This window comes from Megascapheus bottae, chromosome 23 (genome assembly GCF_031878675.1).
Source record: "Megascapheus bottae isolate mThoBot1 chromosome 23, mThoBot2.hap1, whole genome shotgun sequence".
Lineage (NCBI taxonomy): Eukaryota > Metazoa > Chordata > Mammalia > Rodentia > Geomyidae > Megascapheus > Megascapheus bottae.
This window is the reverse complement of record NC_143531.1, coordinates 5006170-5032807: the sequence shown is the minus strand read 5'-3', so window position 1 is coordinate 5032807 and position 26638 is coordinate 5006170. Positions and strand designations below refer to the sequence as shown.

General features: G+C 40.6%; 1 protein-coding gene and 1 long non-coding RNA gene across 2 annotated transcripts in view; one reads left to right on the top strand and one right to left on the bottom strand.

The window, feature by feature from the left end:
- Synpo2 (synaptopodin 2) overlaps nt 1-3910 on the top strand; it is a 128749-nt gene extending 124839 nt beyond the window's left edge. Inside the window, exon 5 of the mRNA XM_090356645.1 lies at nt 1723-3910. Coding sequence (XP_090212771.1) covers nt 1723-2253 — 531 coding nt within the window. The 3' untranslated portion in view covers nt 2254-3910. The remainder of the gene's footprint in view (nt 1-1722) is intronic.
- Nucleotides 1923-26122, bottom strand: LOC150047249 (uncharacterized). The gene is made up of 3 exons (XR_016539419.1): nt 26028-26122; nt 10264-10357; nt 1923-1978 (listed from the first exon to the last, which is right to left on the bottom strand). It is a non-coding gene; the product is annotated as an uncharacterized LOC150047249 (long non-coding RNA).
- Nucleotides 26123-26638: the final 516 nt, after the last annotated feature.

Genomic DNA, 26638 nt, shown 5'->3' with positions numbered 1-26638 from the left:
GTCATCTAGAAAACAGAGATTGTAATAGGACATCTGCTTCAGGGAACTGTGAAGATAGTATGAAATAATTCTGCATAAAGCTGTTAACACACATTGCCTGGTACACAAAGAGCAACTGATGTTTGTGTTGACTGTAATTAAAGGTGAAAGGTGGGGATAACATCTTGGAGCTCAGGCCTCTTGTGGGGATATTTAACACCACAGGTCTCCTGAGGTCAGTGGCAATCTCTCCGTCTTTGCTGTATGCAGTTGGGTCTAGCTAAATTCTTATGGGTTGAGCCCTTGAAGATCATTCTTGGAGATGATTCTTCGAGATCACAGTGCTCGGAATATGCAGGCAGGATGTGAACTGTGCCAAGTGGCAGGTGACAGAGTCTCATGGCCAGCTTGAGTGATGGCTTTCCTCAGCCCATGGTGTTTGTGGAGCCTGCATATGTCTGCTTTCACAAACTCCAGGAAGAAGACAACTTGAAGGGATGAACAAACACCACAGATGTATGAAGTACAGAGAAGGTGTTCAGAGGGAATCTAAGTGAGAATGGCTGTGTCAGAACAGTACATGAATTTTTCTGTGTTACCAGGATTACTATGGTAAAAGCCATGAAAGCCGAGGTACTCAGAATTAATTTGTTTTTATTCAGTATTTCCCTTTAAAAAGAAAGCATGCACATGAGGCAAGGGGGGGGGGGAGACACACCCCTCTGGGCTTTACTGAAAGTGACACAATACTGTAACATTATTATTATAGAATCATCATTGCCACACATGGACTTGAGATTCCAGATTAAAATATAGACTTTTAGGTAGAGCATTTGCCAAACAAGCACAAGGCTCTGAGTTGAAATGCCACCATCATACACATATGGCCTTTGGGTCAAGAAAGGGTATATTTTCATACTTTTAAAAATGACTTCTTTTTCCTAAGTATATCCTTGTTTTCTTCTTTTTGTTTGCTTTTGTTTTTGCCAGGCCAGGTTCTAAGGAAATATCCTGTAACTAGGACTGAATGTAGAAGAAAATAAGGCATAGAGTCAATGGTTCAGGGACCCAGAAAAGGTAGAAGTGTAAAAGGGCTGAAGATTAGCCAAGCAGAACATTTAGTATACACACAGGCTTGTGTTGGGGACACAAACACTCAAAGAAATCAGAAGGTACTGATTATAAAAGGAAGCAAAATACAAAAAAAAGGAACAAAGTGAATTCCCTCAGAAACACAGGCACTGTCACCCCACTTAAAGAAAGACCCACAGTGGCCTTCACCACTTAAGCCCTGAAAAAACAAAGGCCAGACACTCCAACCTCACCAGCGACTACCAAAAACGTAATATCTCCTGTTTGCTTTTGGTATATCCAATCAACCAAAGTGAGATAAGGAGATTAAAAGTCACTGGAGAAATGTCGAAAGGTCGAATGGTTTATTTCTGGGCTTCTCAACATGGTTTGTTTATTTTGTACCAGGAATGCAGGCCTGGAAGGGAGATGGGCTGTGGATGCAGACATGAATTGGCCAAGGACAAATGGAAGATGGGTTCCCACTGGTGACAGGGCCACCCCTGTAGGGGACTTCCCTGGCAGACACTAAGCAATGCCTCCCACCCTCCACCCCTGCAGTTAAGCATTGTGGGCCTGGGCTCTTGCAGTGCTGTGCAATGGTGTCGTGCATGTTTGGAATAATAATCAGTGAGATGGGTGAGGTACATTCACATCTTCCATTGTTTTTAGGAAAGTAGTGCGCGCTCGCTTTCTCTTCCGGGAAGATCCATCCCATCCACTATGTCTAGATCGCCTTGGGAATACCAGCCTGCCTACGGTTACCCCACCACACCGACCCAGAAAGCCAACAAGAGACCAACTCCTTGGGAAGCGGCAGCGAGGTCTCCCCTAGGCCTGGTGGACGATGCATTCCGACCCAGAAGCATCCAGGAATCCATCGTGGCCAACGTGGTTTCTGCGGCTCGAAGGAAAGTGCTCCCAGGGCCTGCAGAAGACTGGAGTGAGAGCGTGCCCCATACTTCCAAACTTCAGACCAGCACAAGCTCACTCGAAAGGCTAGTTGATAATGTTGCATTCCCAAACAACCATAACATGTCCACCAACTACCAGTACAGCTCCCAGCCACCATATGCATTCTATAGGCAAGGTTCCAGAAATGATTCTGAAATAATGTCCTTGGAAACCAGGTCTGAGTATTGCCTTCCACTAGCCAATTGCAATTATAACCCACACCCAAGGGGATGGAGGCGTCAAACATGAAATTTAAAATATCCCTCATGTAACATCTGTGGAGTTTTTTTTTTTTTAATGTTTCTTTGTAGGGTTCTTTACTTTTTAAAAAGATTTAGAACAGCTGTTGGCTTTGGCTCTCAATGATCACCTATCAGTGTGTATGTGTGTATTAGTCTGTGTGTGTGTGTGTGTGTGTGTGTGTGTGTGTGTGTGTGCATGTGCATGTGTGGGGGTATATACACAGGAAAATAAATCACGTTCCTGTGAGCTGGTGCAGAGAATTTCTTCAAAGAGAAATATTATTGCTGCCTTGATTCTCTGGCATTAACTTGAAATTGAGAATTTTACTACCATATATAAGGGGCATCTATTCAACTAAACTGTAAGGTGAAATTGAGTTTTCTTCCTAGGAAGGAATGCTGTTATGCTATTATTAGTTATACTATCTAATAGGACATTGTAGAACTTATTTTCTTTTTCAGTACTAGAGATTGGTCTCAGAAGCTTGCATTGTCTAGGCAAATGTCCCGCTATTGATTTATGCTCCTAGTCAACACTGAGGAAATAAATGACAAGAACGTATCAAAGAGTAATGCTTATATAAAAAAGGATTTCTTTGGAATTATTTCAATTTTTTTCTCTCTAAAATAGTGTCAAAATCTCATTTATATGTATTTGATGTCAGTACTGGGTCTTAAACTCAGGGCCTGGGTGCTGTCCTTTAGCTTTGTCACTTAAGGCTGGGGTTCTCCCACTTGAGCCACACTTTCATATACAGATTTCTTGGGGGTAGGGGTGATTAATTGGAGATAGAGTCTCACTGAGTTTTGTGCCTGGGATGACTTTGAATCACAGCCCTCAGATCTTAGCCTCCCAAGTAGCTAAGATTTATAGGTGTGAGCTACCAACTCAGATCAACTCAGATCAATTTTTTTAAGAAGCTAAAAGTAAAGATGTGCAAAAAGATTGAATATAGAAATTCTTAGAAATAAATAATAAATGCTTACGAGCACTGAGAGCATGACTTTAGTAGAACACTTGCCTAGTAAATGTAAAGTCCCTGACTTCAATCCCCAGAAGCACCAAAGAGAAAAAAAAGAAGATTATTATGCAGTTCGGATGGACTTCCAGGGTAAATGTTGTGCTGTGTGGGCAACAAGAAGACTAAGGCCTAGGATTGATTTACAGTGCATTTCAAGCCAGCAGCCTGAAGCAGAAGTAGACTTTGAAGTTTAATAATCCTCCTTTTCAAAGGAGAAGACCATATTATCTAATCTCTCAGATCCTTCTGACATTGTGTCCGATACTGTGAGACCCAGCCATGAGCAGAATGAACGACCTTTGATTAATGATGTCATTGTTCATTTGTATAAATATCTGATCAAGTTTAGGAGTGGATTAGGTAATTAGTGTAGCTATAATGAGTCAGTAAAGGTCCCCAAGGAATGTCTGGGAGACAGGTTTAGGTTACGTGCTTTGTGGACTGAGGACTGATGTGAAGAATCAAGCATTTGTGGATTTAAGGAAGTGGTAGATGAGTATACCTGTTATTACACAACTGTGGCTTGTGACCATGTGGTTTGGTTACTGAAAACACACCACTGGTGCCTAGGCATGGAAGAGGGCTTCTCTGGAGCGAAGCATTACGAAGCATTACAATGTCCACAGGAAGTCCCACAGCCACTTGATCCAGCCACCCGACCCAGGCCTTGTATGCATGAGCATGAAGTAAACAATCTGCTCCTTGCTCTTTGACCCACTGAGTGATAGATGTAAGGGAAATTCAAAGTGGTTTACAGCATAAACAAGCACCTGCAAGGGTTTGAAGTGTTTAAAACACTTGAAAATTCAAAACTTTTTTTAACTTTGTTTTATTTTACCTGTTAACTCTTTGTAGTCTCAATAGATAACTCTCACAGAATTAAAACTTTTGAAAATGCTGAGGGAGCAAAAATGATCCCTTACTTTGGCATTAAAAAAAACTGATTAGCTGAAGAAATCACAGAAAATTCTATTAGCATGGAAATAGCCAGATATTAAGGCAATTCATTGTACAGAAAAGAAAAAGATGGATACTTTCTAAAGTTTTGTTAATGTACCTTAAATGGATATAGTACAAGATGTAAGAGTTTGTATTTGTGTGACAGAGAGAGAGAGAGAGAGAGAGAGAGAGAGAGAGAGAGAGAGAGAGAGAGAGAGAGAGAGAGGCTTGTGTGGGTGTCTGTGTGTGTCTGTGTGTGTGTGTATTGGGGCTTGAACTCAAGGCCCCACACTCTTGATTAGCTTTGCTCAAGGCGGGAGCTCTATGACTTAGGTCACACCCACAGTTTTGACTTTTTGGAGGTTAATAGGAGACAAGAATCTCTGACTTTTCTGCCCCAGCTGGCTTTGAACCATGATCGTCAGATCTCAACCTCCTGAGTAACAAGGATTACAGGTGTGAGCCACAAGTGCTTAGAATTTTTATACAATCTTAAAAAAAAAAAAACAAAGTAAGCTGTATAGATTAGTTTGGCAGTTAGATATCAAGGATCCTTCACATAACATCCTTACTTGATTCCAAGTTTATGGCACAGTTTGAATCATTCTTGAGAGGAACATTTTAAGATATAGGAGATTTCACAGAAAATATTTCATTTGCTGGGGCCATATTCTGTCTTCGTTGATTTATCTTGTGTTAGGTATTTTTTTCATCAGTTGATACATGTTATATTTTTCTTAATAAAATGTAGACTCAAAAGCAGATGTTTAAACTTAGATGTCACGGCAAAACACACTTCCCTCTTTGCTTGTATTGCATTCAAAGGATCATTTGTATTGAGCTATCACTGTATTCAAATTATCGTTTGTATTCAATTTGTTATAAACATAAAACAATCTGAGGAGAACGTTGCACATGTTTTACTCACAGGAAATCAACATCCCTTTTCTTTTTGTGCTGGTCCTGGGGTTTGAATTCAGGGCCTTTTTTTTTTGCTCAAAGCTGGCACTCTATCACTTGAGCCACTGTTCCACTTTTGGCTTTTTGCTGTTAAATAATGGCAAGAGTCCTACAGACGTTTTTGCCTGGGCTGCCTTCATATCATGATCCTTAGAGCTCAGTAGTAAGGATTACAGATATGAGAGTCCACTAGTGTCTAGCTAAACATCCCATTAAAATTGTTTTTAAAAAAAAATCAGTGTTAGGGGGTCAGGAGTTTGGCCTAGCGGTAGAGTGCTTGCCTAGCAAGCACGAACACCTGGGTTCAATTCCTTGGTACCACATACATAGAAAAAAGACAGAAGTGGTGCTAAGGCTCAAGTGGTAGAGCTCTAGCCTTGAGAAAGTCTAACAACGTTGCTCAAACCCTGAGCTCAAGCCCAAGACTGGCAAAAAATATTGTCAGTGTTGGGCCAGTAGTATGGCCTAGTGGTAGAGTGCTTGCCTAGCATGCACAAAGTCCTGAGTTTGATTCCTCAGTATCACATACACAGAAAAAAACTGGAAGTGGTGATATGGCTCAAGTGATAGAGCACTAGCCTTGCGAAAGCTCAAGGACAGTGCCCAGACCTCGAGTTCAAGCTCCAGGACTGGCAAAAAAAACGCCAGTGCTTCTTGTGCTTGGTGGTATATAGTTCATCCGTAGAATGCCTGTCCATCAAGTGCAGGGCTGAGTTCAAACCCCAGTCTCATAAAAATAAACAGTAATTCAGTCCTCTAAGACATTCTATGTTGTACATGCTGATTTTGAAATAGCAATAACACTATTGCTAAATCATTATTAACTGGTGTATTTCTCCAGGTTACTTGAAATCAGCAAAGTTCTTTTCATTCAACCAAATGTTTGGGAGAAGACGCCTGCCATGTAGATGTGATTCTTCCTAAAGGGAAGATTTAGAAAACCATAGTTTTGACTAAAATGAAGGGGGCTGAGTTAATCTGCCACAAAACAGCACATGTGGGAAACAGCTGCTGATTTGCATTTTCGAATCACATCTGCTGTTGAGACATTTTTCACTTGGTAACAACCATAAATGAAAGAGTTGATATAACTAGTATGTGCCAGTAATTGAGACACTAGTTGACATTTTCCCATTCATCTTCAGTTTAGATATTATGTATATCCTGCATGTATATAAAATGCTTTCATTAAGGTGATGGAAATTTCTCTTATATTTTGAGTTTTACAGGTGCACAGGCTCTAGTTCATGTATCTCTGACATGTATGGGCACTATCACACAAATTGGGATAGGGCCACCTAATTAGGACTTAATACTATTATGATTTAACATTTTGGATGAAAAAAAAAAACATATCAAGAGTCAGGAATATGGCCTAGTGGTAGAGGGTTTGTGTAGCATGCATGAAGACCTGGGTTCTATTCCTCCATACCACATATGCAGAAAAATCCAGAAGTGGTGCTGTGGCTCAAGTGGTTGAGCGCTAGCCTTGAGAAAGCTCAAGGACAGTGCCCAGGCCCTGAGTTCAAGCTCCAGGACTGGCAAAACAAAATAAAACAAAACAAAAACAACAACCAGGCATATCAAATAGGTTTAGTTACGTTAAATAGAGAGAAATTACAGGAAGATTTCATTGATAAGAAACAGTAGATTTCCACACTTGATTTTTAACTCGAAGATGCTCACACTTTCTTCCCTCTATTATAAAAAGGTCTGTGTTCTCTTGCTAATTAGATTGATAGTTCCACTTCTGTTTATCCCCAATAATTGTATGTGTAAAAGACATACTAAAAATAAAAATTACATGAGCAATAAAGATAACTTGCAAATCAACTTAAGGAGCCTTTTCATTTTTTTCTTATAAAAATGGCTTTGAATAACTATTCCTAAGGCGATTTCTTCCTCTCTGCTGCATTTAAAATTGAATTTTTTCCATAACAGCCTCCAGACACCTTAGAAGAATTTTCATATGGCTTGCCAACATTTTCACAATGGTTAAAGGAGAAAAAAGAAACCAAATTATGCACTGATTCTTATTAAGGCATGGTAAGTGAGACTTTGGCACCAGTGTGCAGGTATAAGGTCCATCATGCTGGGGTCTTGCAGCAAGTGAGAAAGACCGGGTAGAGCTACAAACACAGCCTGCACAAGTCAGAATATGGAATCAAGGAGTAGAGTTGGGGTGCGTGAATAGAAAATTACCAAGAAGAGCCATGAGAGGGGTGGACGACTCAGGTTAAGTCAATCTAGATGGCACTGTTGCTGATGATAGGCCAGAGAGATTGGGATATGGGGGGATTCTGGCCAAGTCAACCCAAATAGCAGTAGTGCTGAAGATAGGCCAGGGTGATGGAGGATTCTGAGGGCTCTTGGAATATGAGAACATGATTAGCTATCCAGAGTAAAGGGTGGGGTTAAACCAACCAATTAGCTATCCAGAGTAAGGGGTTGGGCTAAGCCAACCACATAGGTTTCTTTGCTGAAACTAGATTTTTATAAGATTTAACAGAGAATCCTATTTAAAGTTTTGCCAAGTAGAGAAGCCTTGTCATTTATAACACTTTGAAACGTGTGCGTGCATGCGTGCGTGCGTGCGTGCGTGTGTGTGTGTGTGTATGTGTGCCTGTGTACTGTCTCTGAATACTTTCAAGGCTAGCACTCTACCACTTGAGCCATAACTCCACTTTTTTGTTTGCTTTGTTGTTTTTTAATATATTTTTATTGCAATTAATACAAGAGTTACATTATGTTCACCAGATAGAAGGTGCATTACTTCATGTACATTGATACCCTTTCTCATGTCTTGGTCCCCATTTCCCTCCCCCTCCCCTTGCCCCTCATCGTTGGTTTTAAAGGCTTCTTTTAAAATTCCCTTGAAGGGGCCCAGAAGGTAGCCTAATGGTAGTGTTCACCTAGCATGCACAAAGTCCTGGGTTCAATTCCTCAGTGCCACATACTTAGAAAAAGCCAGAAGTGGTGCTCAAGTGGCAGAGCAAAAAAGTATCCAAGGACAATGCCCAGACCCTGAGTTTAAGCCCCAGGACTGGCAAAAAAACAGAAAACCAATTCACTTGAATTTCATAGTTAACTGAAAAGTTGTGAACCCAAACATGCCAAACATGCTTTTATGTTATTCTCCACTTTCTTTTTATTTGTCTTCTTTCCTAGCATGTTGGAAGCTGGTCTAAAACATAAAGCTACCCCTGAGAGGAAAACATGTTGGCACATTTGTAAAAATCCTGGGCTCTCGCTTTAATCTGCCATGTTTGGTATCTCAATGATCTGACTCCAGCCTGACCTCTGCTAAACTGAGGCTGTTGTTTCATGTGAAACTTTTCCTTAAAAAATGTAAGCTTTTTCTAAAGAATATTAATGCTCTCAGCTGGAATGTGAACACCCTGTTTCTACTGTATGACTTTCCAACACTTTTATTTTTGTAAATTCTGAGGAAAATAGCTATTTTGGTATTTTTTTCTTTTTTGGTTCATATTCTGAGGGTTGAGCTTAGGGCCTGGACCCTAGCCATGAACTTTTATGGTCAAGGCTAGTGTTTCACCATTTGAGCAACAGCTTCAACTTTCTGTTTTTTTGTGTGTGTACTTGGAAAGTCTTTATTATGTGCTTTCTTGCCCCAACTGGCTTTGAACTACAACCTTCAGATCTCAGTAACTAGTATTATGTGTGAGGGATTGATGCCTGGATATTTCGGTATTTTTTCCAATATTCATATAATCTTTAAGTAGTTGCACAAAGGAGTTGCTATTCAACAAGACAGTATATGAATACAGTGCATCTTAATCTATGTCACTCCTTTAAATATTCTCACTTACCCCTCCCAGCCCACTCCATCTTTCACTTTTCTTACTTTTTTTTTTAAAAAAAGGGATACATATGATTTTTTTTGTCATTTAACAAACCAGCTTCTGTGTACAATGGATTTTGATCTGCGTCATCCCTTCTACATTTTCACACCCACCCCCCCCCCGACCTATTTTGGTATTCTTATAAAAATAACTTTGAAGGAAAATTCACTTTAAGAACCTGGAGAGCATTAAGAGTTGAATGACTTAGAAAACAGAGGTAAGGCCTGGGTGTGGCTTCCTGCTTTAAGATGCCTGTGGTCCACACAGCGATGTGCTCAATAAGGAACAGATTCCAAGCACATTTAGAGGTGAGTAGCAAGATCTGCATGCGGAGCTGACAATCCAGGGCAGATCCAAGGCTCATTTCTCAGCAGGAGCACCAGCAGAGACCAGTGCACACAATACCAGAAACATCCCAGACAATGCACTTCCTTTTCAACCCTTCTGGAAAACCCCAAGACCCAGGACACTTCTAATTTAATCAAACGTATTTTTCACCACAGGCATTTTATTACTTCTAGCCTCTAAAGATGTTGTGGTTTATATTTCTTTGAAAGTACTGGGTTTGCATAGTGAGACCCAGATTCAACCAACAGGCAAACAAGAGATACATTCTTCCTTCAAGACAAGTATCCGTCCTTGGCATAAGTAAAACTTTCAAAGATGCGTTGTGCCAAGAGAAGTAATGTTTCCGTGTTTGTGTTTCTAGATGTCTTCCATTATTATGATCATGGGTATGGGTATGATTATCTTTAAGGGATTTCAATGCAACATGGCAGTCGATGATGTCAGTGCATCTTGGTCAGTGTCAGTCCTTCCATCATGCTCCCCATTTTTCCCAACCCCATGTATCCCCTCCCATCCCATGGTTCCATTTTCATACATGTACATTAAATAGCATGATTGCTTTTGCCTACCACCCCTCTCTCTGTTCATCTGTGAGTGTCTTTCTTTAAGATGCCCTTGCTTAGTTTCCAGAGCTCACTGGATAAACAGGCTGCATCAGGAATGAAACACACACACACACACACACACACACACACACACACACACACACAGAAAGACAGACAAACAGAGAGAGAGACAGAGACAGAGAGAGAGAGACAGAGAGAGACAGAGAGAGACAGAGAGAGAGAGAGAGAGCCTTTTCTGTAGCTTATGAGGGAATGAGGGACTATAATAAAGTACAAAGCAAAGAAGTTTGTGCTTGTGTCTTCAATAGAGCTTACTCACTAACAAAGCATTTGTGTCTAAATTCCTGGCTGCTGTCTCTGGTGCCACATCTTCCGGGATCCACCCCACTTATCATCAGTCAGTGCAGCTATGCCTACAGCAAGAGACAAAAGCAAGACAGGTATGTAGGTAAGAAAAAGCACCACTTTTGAACATACTGAAAAGCCACTGGGTCATGTATACTTGCTTTCAATTAATTAATTATACCTATTTAGAACCACCAGTCTTAAAGTAAAAAAGCCAGGCAAAAAAAAAAAGCCATGAATTCAATACACACACACTCATACTTGGGATATGGTGATTTGCAAAGGACATTCAAGACAAGGTACAGGCAGAGTTGGTATCTTCTACTCTGCTTCTTGCCATGTTTACAGTTGTCCAAAAGAGTGGCGAGAATAAACTCACTCTCTCAAGTCTTTTTAAAAGACATTAAGTCATCTCTTGGGGGCAGAGTCTTGTGGGAAATTATCACTAACAACTCTGTCTCTTAATACCATCATGTGGAAGATAGTTTTAGCATGAATTTTGAAAAGATGTGAACATTCAAACCATAACAAGCATTATTATTATTATTATTATTATTATTATTATTATTATTATTTGAGTGCATTCTAGTTCTAGGATTTGAACTCAGTGCCTAGACAATGGTAACTGTGCCCGAATTTTTTTTGCCAGTCCTGTAGCTTGAAATCTGGGCCTGGGTCCTGTCCTAGAGTTCTTTTCTCAAGGCTAGCACTCTACCACTTGAGCCACAACCCCATTTTGTCATTTTGCTGTGTATGTGGTACCAAGGAATTGAACCTGGGGCTTTGTGAATGCTAGGCAAGCATTCTACCACTAGGCCACACTCCCAGCCCATCTGGGAGGGAATAACAGTCTTTTTATCCTTCCTATTTGCATTTTGGAATGCAGTAATGTGGTCTCAGAGAAGTGCAACATAATCTAAGAATTTATCCTTTGTGAAAGTGTCTTTTTAGTGTTAGTTCTAGAGCTTGAACTCAAGGCCTAGACATTGTCCTTAACCTTTTTTTACTCAAAGTTAGTGGTTTACCACTTGCACCACAGCTCCACTCCCAGGTTTTTATTGGTAGTTTTTATTAGAGATAAGAGTCTCATGGACTTTCCTGTTCTGGCTGACTTCAAACCTCAGTCCTCAGTCTCCTGAGCAGCTAGGATTATAGGCATGAACCACCAGTGGCTGGTAATTTCAATGTATATAAAAATCCAAAATCTACCATAAAAATGCTCTGGTACCAAACATTATTTTTAAAGATTAAAAACAAACAGGAATGTCTTGAGTACATTGTCAAAACTCACAATTAAAAATAGAAAAGAAACTCATGCAGTGAAGTACAGGAGGGATTTTAAAAGACAGAATGAGATCAGATTCTCTTTCCCTTCAAATGTTCCTTCTTCAGAGAACTAATTAGAGAGTTTTTGTAGCATGACAGCTAGGAATTTTAAGGTGCCATCTTAACCCACCTACAGTACAGTGCCATTTTTAGACATTAATGTGGCTGTCCTGTGGTGGCCATTTTTCCACCCTCAAAATGCTGCATGTGTAAGAGACCAGAACCAATATTATTCCAGACATGGCCCACGCTGGCCTCCCTCCTCCCTTCCTGTTCTACAGACAAGTGATGTCACTGGCTGGAGGAAAAATGATTTTATATGGCACTATATCATTATCCCCATTCGAAAATTCTCCCCAGATGGAGAAACAGAGAATGCAGAAGAACATAGTAATGGAAGCTCTATAATAATGTCTGCTTCTAAAAGTGTAAAACAAAATGCCAGCATCTCCTACAATAGTAACTCATTCTAACTAAAGCAGCTCTGTCATCAGGAAATTACTGGTCTCCTTGTGAGAGCCACACCAATAGTTCAAGCTCCAGAATGATGTGGAGTCTTTCATCTGGATGATGACAGGAGTGAAATTGTGCTTTGGGGATTTTGAAAAGAGAAATAATTGGAATAAGAATTGCAAAAATGGGCAATTATTACACATTCTTCTGCTCTAATTTTATCACGTATGAGATTCCTTCTAAAAATATGTCGTCTAGGTGAAACTCTGTAGACTTAGCTGTTGATTACATATTTTCATCTAGTTACCAGATATCTTTTGCAGACAATCAAGGAGAGAAAAAAAAATGAAGTAGAGAAGAGCCTTGAGCAAAAATGACCAGGGACAGTGCCCAGGCCCTGAGTTCAAGCCCAGGAGCAGCGTCCATGTGTGTGTGCTCTTCAGCTCGAGGCTAGAACTCTACCACGTTGAGCCACAGCACCATTTCCAACATGTCCATCTTTGTAGAGTTGGGAAAGAAAGAATATTCCAGGAAGAGAGAACAAGGTAGAAGAGAACGGGCTCAGAATCATCGAGGAACAGCAAGAGGTTATGCGGCTATAGTCAGAGAGTAGACAGGGAGAGATTTGAGTGAAAACAGGTCGTCAGGGTCAGTGACTGGCTTTGTATGCTTTGTAGAGATCATAAAGAATGGGAATTGTCATCTAAAATAACTGGAAAGCCATAGAAGGCATTACTAGCTAGAAGTGCACTGGCCTGACATTTAAAAAAATATCGGAGAAATGGATTAAGAGAGAAAGATGGGAACAGCAGCCAGGAAGCATCTTCAGAAGTGTCTAGGAAATCAAGGATTAAAATAGGGTAACCAGACAGAAGAAACAGAAATATTTTGATTTTGTTTGGAAGATAAATTTGACAAGTCTTAGAGAACACTGGGTGCGGAGAGGACCTTAAAAACCTGCCCTCATTCAGCCTGGGGTCTCCCAACTCTCTGTCAACCACTAACAATGTAGGCAAATAAGAAAACAAGGAAAGGAAAATGAAGTTAAGGAAGACTCCAGAAACAACCGAACAGGGAAGTTCTCAGCCACGAAGGTCCAATGTGACACCAGGCACTTTACTGTCACCAGTTTCGCAGCAATTCTGTGACATCATTGATGTGTCAGGGAAAAATGTCTTTGTTACAAGCTGGGAGCAGGTAGGAAGAGGAGACGAAACGAGTGACAAAGTTAGGAACGTAACTAGTGTCTAGTTCTTTCTTGGGTTTCTTGTGATCTTCCTGAGCCTTGAAGAGGGAATGGTGGGTTGGTCTTCCACATTCCTTTCTCCTGGTAAATCCCTTCTTCTCTATGCTGTGTCTATGTCTGTCTGTCTGTCTGTCTGTCTGTCTTCTAGTTCACCACTGCATCAATATCCTAGCCTTTACTGATGTTTTGACCTTGAGACAACCTCTTCCCACTCTTTCCATCTATAAACTGGTTTGGAATTCTTTGAACTTCATGAATCTATTCATGAGTTCTTCCCGTCCTTCCAAAACCAAACCATTAAACATGCTTGGGCTCTGATGTATGACATCTTCCTGACGTGGACCCAGACTCCAATCCAGATGTGGATAACATCCTACAGATGCTGTGATTCAATGGATTTTACCCGTAGTGCTTGCTGAGTATGACACAGTGATGAGTAAAGAGGGCGCCCACTCCTTGCCTGAACCTGTGGAATAGTTCCTGGGGCTCCAGGTGGAATTTAGTAGTAGAATCCGGAATTTAAATTTAAACTTACCTCTAGCTTTGCTGTTTTGCTTTGTTTCTGAGGATGGTATGCAGAGCTAGATCCGACCTTCTCCTCACAAGGTAGAATGGAAGAAACTGACTCCATGGTGACGGAGTCTGGGTTCGCATTCCAGGTCATTTTCTTGTTTTGTGAGCTTGAGCCCCATGTGTAACCGCTCTATAGAGCCAACTGTTTCTCTGCAAGATCAGAGATCACAGCAAGGCCATGTGCCAAGCTAATCTATCATCATGAGGTATCCGATGCCTCTGCTATAATGACTTGTTGTTGCTGTGGCCTGAATGAGCACACAGTGAGTCTGCTTCCTTCACATCCTATTTGAAGCTGTTAGTCCAGATAAGGAAGACTCATTCTCTCATCAGTTTGGGTCTTACTCTGAAATTCAAGTTAAGCAATGGGAGTGGTTGGAACAGAGAAGTTGTAGAGAACTTTTGTTTTCTCTTGGCAGTCCTGAGGCTTGAACTGAGGTCCTGGGTGCTGTCGCTGAGCTTTTATGCTCGTGGCTCATACTCTACCACTTGAGCCACAGCTCTGCTTCTGGCTCTTTGAGGTTAACTGGAGATAAGAGTTTCAAGGATTATGATGCCTGGGTTGACTTCACTCTGGGATCCTGAGATTTCACCCTCCTCAAGAGCTGGCAGTACAGGTGTGAGCCGGGGCACCAGGCTGGAAAGAACCAGCCATTTCAGTTTTTTGACTTAAGGACCATTTGCTTTACCAGCTTCTTTCCTCTGCTTAGAAAAATGCCAGAGGAGATGAAAGACTTAAATCAGGAGATGAGCGTAAGTATAACCAAAGATTTCTTCTGAGCACTTGTTTTTCTCATTGAACACCCCAATTTCCATTCTCCCATACCTAACAAATCCACTACACACACACACACACACACACACACACACACACACACACACACACACACACACACACACACTAATAGAAAGTGTGATGTGACATAGACACAAGATTGTTAGGAAACCAAAGAAAAGAATATCAATACCACAGACATCATAGCTAACCACATGGAATTTCTTCTTAGACATTTCTCATTTCCCTTTTCCTTGAAGGTCCTTTGCTGCCACTGCCCTGCCTGCTGTCTCCATTTTTCCCCGCCACACTATGCTGCTCAGCTTCCCCAGTTCCCAAGGTCCACTTGTCTTAGTAGACAAGTAGGAGCTGCAACTCCCCGACATGTCACCCACTATTAAGAAAACTCCATCTCTAGTCTGCCTCTTCTTTAGACCCAGTCCTGAGCTAAGAGACTTTACATGTCAAACAAGAACCTTACCTTTCCACACCCAAGCCCTGGAAACTACCAAGCTCTTCCCCCCTCCCTCCCTCCCTCCCTCCCTTCATCTCTTCCTTCGTTCCTTCCTTGCCTTCCTGGCCTACAACCAGGGCTCCAACTCTGCATCTGGTACTTTCCTTGGCTAGTGCTCTACCGATTAAGCTTTCTTTCTTTTATTTTTCTTATCCTTCTCCCTCTTAAGCAGCTGTACAACATCAAATTGTACTAGTGTACTTAATTTTCAATACAGGTTCTTAGGTTTCAAGCCTTGCAGGATCTTACCTGCCCATCTTATACCCCTTAAAACCCTTTTTGCTCTCTAGATGATTCCTTCAGTCATTTCTCCACATGTCTCTCTGCAGCCCTCCATGTGGTACAATTTTCTTTATTTTTTCCTGTCTGCTGGATGGAAAACTCTGAAACTTCAGCCTTTGGAGCTGCAGTGCAACTCTTGATCCTATTAAGAGCTCAGTATGGGTTGGTGAATTTAGAAATAAATGAGCAACACAGACTCTGTGCCAGACTTTCCTGTTATAAAGTAACACACATCTGGGCCTTTGTGGGCAACCCAACTCTCAGCACTGTAGAATGCTAAACCTGTAATATTAAGGATCCACTCTGGTTTTGTCAAGCTCACCAGGTCACAGCTAACTACAAAATTCTTTCCTTTCCAATATCTCTGCGAGGTTCCCCTCCTAGAAGATGCCCACCAAGAATTTATTTCCTAACTTTATCTCCTTATTTCTCTTAAGCAAGACAAAACAAAACGTAAGACTAGGAGGCAAATATGTGACTGTGAAGCCCAATTTCAGCACACACAGCTTGAAAAGGGGTGAAGGAAAATGTATGGAAATAGCATTCTGAAATCTATTCATGTTACAGATGTATATTTAAAAATCCATACATATATATACATATTGAAAAAATAAGCTCCATGACTCATGTGTGTGTGTGTGTGTGTGTGTGTGTGTGTGTGTGTGTGTGTGTACTGGAGCTTAAATTCAGGGTCCTGTTCTTTAAGCATTTTTTTTTTGGCTTAAGACTAGTGCTCCACTGCTTGAGCCACTCTTCAATTTCAATATTTTGGTGGTTAATTGGAAACAAGAGTCTCATGGAGATTTTTTCACTCCAGTTATCTTTGAACCACAATTCTCAAATATCAACCTCTTTTGTAGCTAGGTCTACAGGTGTGAGCTACCCCTTTCTGGATTGGCTCCCTGACTTTAACTTCTTCATATCTTCCTCCTCTTCTATTCACTAAGTTAATTTTGGATAGTCTGAACTCTCTGGTGAGCTGTATATAACTGTATAACCTTCCATTCAATGTTTATACGGAATTCTTAATTTCAATCATAGTTCATTCATGAAAGCTCTGATTAACTCAATTCTGTTTTAAATGTGTGTTTGCCATGCATTTCTGATCATAAAACTTGTATCTCTTTAACGTGTATAATTCATGCTTCTTTTAATGTTTGTATATTAATTCCAAAATATCGACAATCATTTTTCTTTGGGTGGATTTCACTTTCAGTGTTCTCTCTCTCTCTCTCTCTCTCTCTCTCTCTCTCTCTCTCTCTCTCTCTGCACGCTCACACATGCATGCCAATGCACATGAGTATGTTTATTTTAATGGGCTGCTTATCTTCATGGGGCTGTTTTGGTCTTACCACCTAAGGATGAAATAGGCTCCGTAAAGGGGATTTCTGCTTGTTTCTGTCAACCTTTGTACTTTCAGTGTAGGGGCTGGGTTCTTGAAACAATTTCTTGTCCTACTAAAAGGGCTTATAAATTCGGACCTCAAACATATGAGAGCTAGTTGATGGTTTTTAAACTCTGCTATCTGTAAGAGTTGAATTCAGAGCTGAGCATTGGGAGCTAGTCCTAGCTACTCAGGAGATAGAGAGCCGAAGATCGCAGCAGTTTAAAGCCCACTTAGGCAGGAAGGTCCATGAGAGTCTTATCTCCAATGAACCAGCATGAAGCCTATAATGGAAGCTGTGGCTCAAAAGACAGAGCACTTGCGTTGAGCACAAAGGCTCAGATAGAGCCTCGCCTCCCTGAATTATAACCCCAGGACCAGAAAAACAAAACAAAACATTTTAATGCAGGTAGCATTCCTTGAAACACAAGGGGAGGGCAATTGTGTGCACATGGGATACACAGGCGTCTCCCTTACAGTAGGAGTACAGTTCTTCACTTTTTTTATGTACATAGAGGGTGTGTCTCTTATTAGTATGCGTCTTTGTCATTCTCATGAAAGATAAGCAAATTAATGCCCGAGTTCACTCCGTGTAGGATATACCCTCAAGAGATGTATTCTGAGGCTGGGCATAGAGGTCCATGTGTAGAATCTCAGCACTGGAGACAGAGAGATCCAAGGTTTGAGGCCTACCCTGAGCTACATTGCAAGATCCTGTCTCAAAACCAAACCAAACAAGAGTCTCAAAGAGTCTTTGATTTCCCATCTTCAGGAAACTCATGGCATGAGTATTCTAGTTCATGGATACAATATTTTCCCCCCAGTTGGCATTTCATAGTCAGCAAGTACATCCGGTCATTCTTGAATTTGTTCAACCTGGTATCAGTCAAGTTGCTTGGCATCTTGTTTACCAATGATTTGTCTACTCTTCATGCCTCAGGCAATACATGGTTGCTGTAGAGAAATGAGAATGCAAGAGGGCAATGCTGAGGAAGAATCCTAAATTTAGGCCTCTGAAAGGCATCCAGGCCATGGGTGGGACTGTTTTCTTTGCCTTGCCCAGTTTAGGAGCCTGCTGACCTGGATTTCAATGTTCAAACATTTTCTCAGTGACCCACGGTTGGGCGTGCCTTTGGAATAACAGAAGATTAAGTACATAAATTCAGTTTTATCTGTCCCCTGAAGAAAACGTTGAAGGCCAACAATAAAAGTAATGGAAGCAAGAGAATATGTCTATATCCTAAGAATTGATGGCTGAGATCATCTCCAAAAATGCAATCTAGAAGAAGTCACATAGGATTTAAAGCTGTTACTACAGAGAGGGAAGAAAATCACAGCACTCAGTCCTTTCCTGTTACCAATGAGGAAACCAAATATGAAATTCTGGACTTACTGGCAACCACCTAAAAGGACCATTTTCAGGACAAGTTCTCCCGCTTCCCAGGAGAGTACGTTTCAGCTTTGTCATGCTATCAGGCAAAATGAAGGTTCCATTTCATTCACAAAAACAAACAATGAATATGTTTAATAAAGCTGATGTTCTTAGTAAATTTAGCATGCAGTAATGACATAAATTTATGAAAAATAATCAAAGACTGTATTTGAACTCTGGCTGCCTTCCTGCCTGCCTTTCTCTCTCTGTTTCTCTCTCTGTTTCTCTGTTTCTCTGTTTCTCTGTTCTCTCTCTCTCTCTCTCTCTCTCTCTCTCTCTCTCTCTCTCTCTCTCTCTCTCATACACACACACACACACACACACATGTGCGCACACACCCACACCCACACCCACACACACATACAACATACACTAAAATTACCCTGACATTATATAGTTGGGATTAATTTGGGGGAGTTAATTTTGGGGACTCATTTTTTTTTACCTTTCAGTATCTTAACTTTTTTTGTTTTGTTCTTTTTTTAAAATTTACTTATTTATTTTGACCAGTTTAGCAACTATGGCACTAGTATATGGTCACAGAAGTGACCATATCAGAACATCTCTGTCAGATCCTATCTGATGCGCCCACTCACACCACATAAGTAATTGTATATTCAAAGACACATAGTTCTTCTTCTATTAGATATTATGCAACTCTGAATTTCCCTCCAAGGCAGTAAAATAACCCATACTTGAGATTATTTTTGGACACAATAGTGTTTCAACCTCCTATTTCAAAAACAGAATCCAAGTTTCCAATAAATAAGCCAGTCTCTTTGCTTTCAGGACATTCCTGACTTCACAGGCTCACAGACTTTTCTAGTCACCTAGGACTAATCAGATCCAGCAGAGACTTTTGTTTGTTTTTTTTCTGTCTTAACTATGGACATCAAAAGTTCATCTATCTAGTACAGGCTTTGTTCTTCACTGAGTGTATAAAATATCCCCTGCAAGGCTAAGTCATGAAATCAAAGGAGTTGTCAATGTCAGTAGAGTTTAGTGTTGGGATGAAGTCTGATGAAAAAGCTGAGGAAAGGGGAAGCCTGTTACACAGTCATTATGAAACATGCGAAGCAACAAGATATAAAATGGAATTGTGCGATTGAGTAGTTTTTATTAAATGGCAACTCCTTTGTATAACTACCTAAAGATAATTTAAAATATTAACAACAAATAAAATACTATCTATAAAAATGAAAGACAGGAGTGAGGGAAAATACCATTTAGGTAAAGGTAAGCCCCTTGAAGTAAAATAAAATGTGCGAGAAGAAAAGAAGCCCCTGACTTAGTGGAGTCGTGGTTTCAGGTAATTAGAGGAGACTTCTCCAGTAAGACACCCTGACATAGTGCAGAGAATATGAATGGCCTAAGGATGACTGGGGAAGCTCTGTCTAATGGAAGGCATGATAGGTAGACGGACTCAAGATGGCAACATGGGTGGAAAGAAAAGGGAAGAATAAGAGCCCAAATGAAGACAGAGGACTGAATGAAAGAGAGCAGGTGAGAGAAGAGGCCAGAGCCAAGTCACATAAGAGCTGTAGACTCCAATCTAATCTTCAAGTGAGCTGAAAATCACTAGAGTTCAAAGCAATTGAAAGACAATTGTCAGGGCTGGGAATGTGGCCTTGTGGTAGAGTGCTTGCCAGCATGCTTGAAGCCCTGGATTCAATTCCTCAGTGCCACATAAACAGGAAAAGCTGCAAGTGCTGCTGTGGCTCAAATGGTAGATTGCTAGCTCTGAGTACAGAGAGGCTCAGGGACAGTGCCCAGACCCTGAATTTGAGCCCCAGGACTGACCACCATGACATGAACTGCTCCGTTCTGTCTTTTCATCACTGCCTCCCTGCCTTGATGAATGAAACTGTAAGCTATATAAAATCATTACTTCATTTAATTAATTCTCTCTGTCTCTCTCTGTGTCTCTATCTGTCTTTGTGTCTCTGTCTCCGTGTCTCTGTCTCTGTCTCTCTGTCTCTCTCTCTCTCTCTCTCTCTCTCTCTCTCTCTCTCTCTCTCTCTCTCTCTCTCTCTTTCTCTCTCTCAACTAGTGTGAGTCCTGGGACTTAGATTAAAGACCTACATACTATCCCTGAGCATTTTTACTTAAGGCAAATGCTCCACCACTTAAGCTCCACTTCCAGCTTTTTGGCAGTTAATTGGAGATTTAAAAGTCTAATGGATTTTCCTGCTAAGGGCTGGCTTTGAATCACCATACTCAGAGCTCAATCTCTTGAATAGCTAGGATTATAGGTCGGAGCCACTAATGTTTGGCTTGTTTCTTGAATTATCATTTTTTATTATCTTTGAATGGGTTGTACAAAAAGGTTTCATTTCTACCTGTCTGATTATGAGTAGAATCCCATCTTTATCAGTGCCACTGATGATGGTGATGTGGGTTGCTGAGGTCAGAAGGAGTTAAGGATGACTTTCAAGGTTTTAGCTGAATCAAGTTGAGCAATAGCACCAGAGTCCAGTAAGGTCCAGGGCCATGCTTTATCATGTGTTGTTTCTGTCTGAAGGCTTTTCTGTTGGGACAGCGTGTCCCATACAATGATGGGAAATCCCTGATAGGAAGAAAAAATCCACAGGAATGAGGGTATTTGTACACAATGGTATTCTATGCTGCTGTCAGAAAAAACGACATCGACCCATTTGTTAGGAAACGGAAAGACTTAGAAAAAATCATATTAAGTGAAGTAAGCCAGACTCAAAGGAACATAGGCTCAATGGTTTCCCTCATTTGTCATAATCAGTAGAAACCTTGGGCTCTACTAGCAGAGATTTGCAATAGAGCAAAACCTTGATACATAAGGCCATATAGTATGAAGCTAATTGAAAGGACCTCCAGGATGTTCATACAAAAGCCATATAAAGAATGATTGTTGTCCTTAATGTACTATGTTATCTCTCATCTTTTCTGCTGTCCCTTGGTTATATCATATTGTTACAATATCTCACTTTGTTATCTGATATATTGGATTTATTTGTATTTGGTTATTTGAAATTGGATAGGGAAGGGGGGAAACCAAGATGGGGGGAGTGGGGGGGAGGGTAATGGGGACCAAGACATGTGAAAGGGTATCAATGTATGTGAATTAATGCACCTTCTATCTGGCAAATATCATGTAACCCTTTTATTAATTATAATAAAAATATTTAAAAAAGAAAGGTGATAGGAATTACAATTATAAGTACAATCTACAGTACTGAGAATTTTATTACCTTTTATATCATGAATGAACCTTGTTGTCCAATGTTTCAAATGTGTGGAAAATAGATAAAAATTATTTGCTAAAAAAAAAAAAAGAAGGGTAAGTGAGGGAAGTAAGGTCTGAATTTGAGGCGAGGAAGAGATAAGGAGAGCTAGGACATCAAGAAAAGTCAGGAACTGATGCAAGAACAGGGGTAATTCACCTCTAGCAAAAGACAAGAGGGAGAAACGAAACGTTTGCTTTCTGTAATGTACTTACCTGGCAAGACAAGATTACAGGTGCTGGGAACTATAACTGTTGATTACACTTATTTCTGTTGTCTGTTCCCTGAAGACAATAAACCCTCTGAGTCAGAAGGGCAGATAAGAGAACACCCTAGGAAGAAATTGCCTAGCATTTTTAATGGAGGCAAGAAATGTAGCTGGGGTGGAGTTGGAAGTACATTCCAAGAGTGACTAGAAAATAGTGCAACAGCTCTGAGGAATGCTATGTGACAGGACGGTGGGACCCCAGGTCACATTACTGGACTCAGCAGGGTCATGGGGTACTATGTCTGTCATCACGTACGGGAGTGGAATGTGATCAGAAGAATGTAGATGATGTTCCTAAAAATTCAGACTAACTGACTCAGCAATTCTATCAATTCCTACCAGCCTCTACAGAGCTGTGGAGGGGTGGTAAAAGGTGGCACTTACACAAGGTAGAACTTTCCCTAATATCCATTCCACTAGACATCCACAAAGACATCTGCTGCTCCAGTCCCACGGGAGGCATCTGTGGCTAGACTTGAGGAAAATAACGAAGTTATAATAAGCCCATCCTCAGGGAAAACAAAGACCTGCACCACATGAGAAATAATAGGATAGATAACATTCAGAGGGAAAAAATCACTAGGATCATTAAAACAACCAAGCTAGAACCCATGGCTACTTAAGGAGGCTGAGATTTGAGAGTTGAGGTTTGAAGCCAGACCAAGCAAGAGAGTCCATGTGATTTGTTTCCAATTAAATAGCAAAAAGCCCAAAGTGGAGCTATGGCTCAAGGGGTAGAAGCTCAGCCTTGAGCAAAGAATACTAAAGGCCCTGAGTTAAAGCTTCAGCGGCTGAATAATTAATATATATAATTACAAAACTTGATCTCAAAGTTCTCAAGCATTACAAATAAAAGATTAAATCTTGTGAGGAATGAGTTCTTGAAGTCACTCACATCCAGATAACAGCGATGATACGCTAGGCTTTCCACAGGAATGACGTCAAGAGCTACTCCATCATTCCAGTGGCTTGACTCAATATTACCTGAAGTTCCTTTGTTCTTCAGAAACAATGGAACCAAGACTAAAGTTTGTCCCACGGAAGGAGCAACCAACATGTAAGCTTTACTTTTACATTTAACATCTCAAAGTAGAACCAATGCCTCTATGCCAAACATAGCTAGAAATCTCAATTCCTGGTGAATCCAATGAAAAATGGTGACCACACTGAAAAATAAACCCATTCACACTCCACAAAAACACCATTAATTTGAAGGGGAAGCACAGAGATAAACAGAATTCCCAGCACAGGTCACACTTATAACTAGGGAGTTCCTTATTTAATGTTTCCGGTTGGGTAAGTGACTTAAGTTCCAAACATTGCACTTCCTTCTAGCTACACGATGACCGTACGAAATAAGAGCACTGCATTTTCCCCCTTCAATCACTAGCAGTTCAGAATCAGTGACCCATGGCTATAGAAATAGAAAATAGATTTTTTTTTTTAAAAAAGGAAAGATTCAAAAGGCAAAAGCAAGTTATTCTTACTGTATGTCAGTGACATATGCTGATCAGAGAAGGTGAGATTTAAGATTTAGGGTTCAAAGCCTGCCTGGGCAGAGAAATCCATATTACTCTATCTCAATTTAACAACAATAGCAAAAAGCCAAACTGGAGACATGAGTGAAGTGGTACAGAACCAGCAATGAGTGAAGAAACTGAGTGAAAGCTCCAGGCCTTGAGTTCAAGCCCCAGCACCAGCATAAAAAAAATTAAGTCATTCCTTCTCATTAATACTCTAGTACTAGAGTGTTACTTAAACTGGAAATAGCTAAGTCAAGACCCAAGAACTGCAATTTCCCCACACAAAGTTGGATAGAACAAATATGCCTTAAATCAAAACTGTAAGCCAGGCACTGGTGGCTCGTGCCTGTAATTCAAGCTTCTTGGCAGGCTCAAAGTGGGGGATCAATGTTCAAATCCAGCCCAGGAAGAAAAGGCTATGAGATTCTAGCTCTAAAATTATCAACAGAAAGCTAAGCTGGAGGTGTAGTTCACGGGGTAGAATATCCAGTGATCAAAGCCTTGAGTTCAAATCCCTGTTACCAACAAAATTAAATTTAAAAACTATGTTACACTATGTGCTTGTGAACTGTGTCTTGTATTCTAGTTTTATTTGGAAATTCTCACCAAATATTTCATAGTTTTAGCTCAGGAAGTATAATCTAAAATTATTAGGATTCTGATTGGTGATTGGAGAGAATGAGGGCTTTCCACAGGTCTCTTTCCGTAATACAAGACACATAGGTTTTTGTTTGTTTGCTTATCTTGTTTAGTACTAAGTAACTGGTACTACAGGCATATGCCACTGTACCTGGCCAAAATATAGTTTTCATTAGATTATTTTTCAAGAACCTGAAAACAGGAGGAATATAAGGACTAAGTATGTCAATTTAGAATTCAACAGTTGTGCAAGTTGGCACAAACCTGTAGTCCTAACATATGGGAAGCAGAGGCAGGAAAAAATCATTGAGTCTGGCCAGCAGGGGTTGCATATGAGTTCCCATCTCATAAACAAAGAAAAAGGAAAAACAAGAATAACTAGAACCCAGTCAACCTGGCTTCACCCAGATTGACAGAAAAGCTTCTTAGTGGTTTAAGTCTTCAACTTCACATGTGCAAAATGGAGATGTGCACTACTTTGAAGATTAAGCAAGAAAAATACAAGTATAATAACTTGAATTTAAATTTATAAATGATGATGATTGCAATCTGATGCATACTCATTTGGGTTTTATTAATGAGGACAAAGTCGAATCCTTTAACACAATAGTTTGGAGTGATTTATTCACTTACTTTTCACCTATTTTGGGTGTTGGGTAAAGAACACTCTAGAAGGAGGTGCCTTCTTGGCCAGGTGCACTGGCTTACATGTGTAATTCCAGCTACTTGGAGGCAGCAATCAGGAGAATTTCAGTTTGAGATGTGTAGGTGAAGAGAAACACCTCGGGATACATAGGCATGATAGGATTGTGACTTCAGCCTCAGCTAGGCAAGAAGCATTGAGAAAAGGCCCAGCTGAAAAATTAAAGCAAAAGGAGGCCTAGGAGTTTAACTCACACAGTAAGAATGCTTGCTTTGCAAAGGTGAAGCATTCAAATTCCAACGCTTGAAAAAGGAAGGGAAAGAGAAGGAACTGAAAAAAAAAGATAAAATCAGACAAGAGAGGAGATGAAAGGAAAGGAAAGGAAAGGAAAGGAGATGAAAAGAAATGAATTGTCATGGGGTTAGGACAGCTGGGGGAGAGACAGGGAAGAAGTAGATTGATCCAGATGCATTGTAGGGAATGTGGTTTAGTGGTAGAGTGCTTGCCTAAGCATGCATGAAGCCCTGGGTTCCATTCCCCAGTACCACACAAACAGAAAAATCCAGAAGTGGTACTGTGTCTCAAGTAGCAGAGCTCTAGCCTTGAGCAAAAGAAGTTCAGGGACAGCACCCAGGCCCTGAGTTCAAGCTCCAGGCTTGGAAAAGAAAGGAAGGAAGGAAGGAAGGAAGGAAGGAAGGAAGGAAGGAAGGAAGGAAGGAAGGAAGGAAGGACGGACGGACGGAAGGAAGGAAGGAGGGAAGGAAGGAGAGGGAGGGAGGGAGGGAGAGAGAGAGAGAGAGAGAGAGAGAGAGAGAGAGAGAGAGAGAGAGAGAGAGAGAGAGAATTGTACTCACACACTGACACGTTGAACTAAAATCCCTTTATTCAACCAAAGATAATTTAACAAATAAAATAGCTTAAAAAGTAGTGATTTCTCATATTCTCACATTCTTCATAGTCATCTACCAAGTTTACAGTAGATATCAAATTAATGCTTTGCTTCTTTAGGGGTGGTGGGATGGGGAATAAATGTAATGTTCACCCCAAATCCTATAGCATAGACATTATTTCATATCTAAAAAATATTACTGAGGGTTTTCAGTTATTCAGGTAGATTTTAGAAGTGGACAAACTCGATCAATGGAGAGTAGTGAAAGCAAAGTACATGGAAAGAACTTTTGTAAATCAGGTAACAAAATGGACACCAATATTCCAGCAGATAATACTTGAAATCTATGCATTTAATGAACTAGAAATGCTATACAAAAAGTAGATGATAAAAAGCGTAGAGGACATGGGAAGGGGTAACAAGGTTTGAGAAGTAATGTGCCCACTACCTGATGAATGTAACTGCAAACCCTGTATACATCACCCCAACAATAAAATCAAATAAAATAAAAAGCACAGAGGGAGTATTTCTTACCTTCTTCCCTCTCAGCATGTAAATAATGGAGTGTTGCAATTGTCAGTCATGTTGCTCATTATACAGTAAAAATAAAACAAAGGGTTGTGGTAATAAGCCAGCCCTCTGGGAACCACTGCCATGCACTGTGCCCTTCATGATCCTTAAACCAGGACTGGAGAAATCAGGTGACCTGGCAAAGAAAACCAAGTAACACCTACTCAAAGAAATCCATAAACCTGGGTGGGTATGTGACTGGAAAAACCAAGCAGAGGTCTATGAGCTTTTATTAGCTTTGCTTCTTGTCTCTAGAGATTTTTATTACCTCATCCTATTTGTGCCAGTCCTGGGGCATGAACTCAGGGACCTAGGCATTGTCCTTGAGCTTTTTGGGGGGAGGGGGAGCTCAAGGCTAGCACTCTACTATCGAGCCACAGTTCCACTTTCAGCTTCTTGATACTTTTTATTGGAGATAAGAATCTCACAGGCTTTCCTTCCCAGGCTGGCTTTGAACCAGGATCCTCAGATCTCAGCCTCCTGCGTAGCTAGGATTACAGGTGTGAACCACCAGCACCTAGAACTCTTACCTCTCTTGATAGCAGCAAGTGTTAGGAACCCAAAAAAATAAAGAG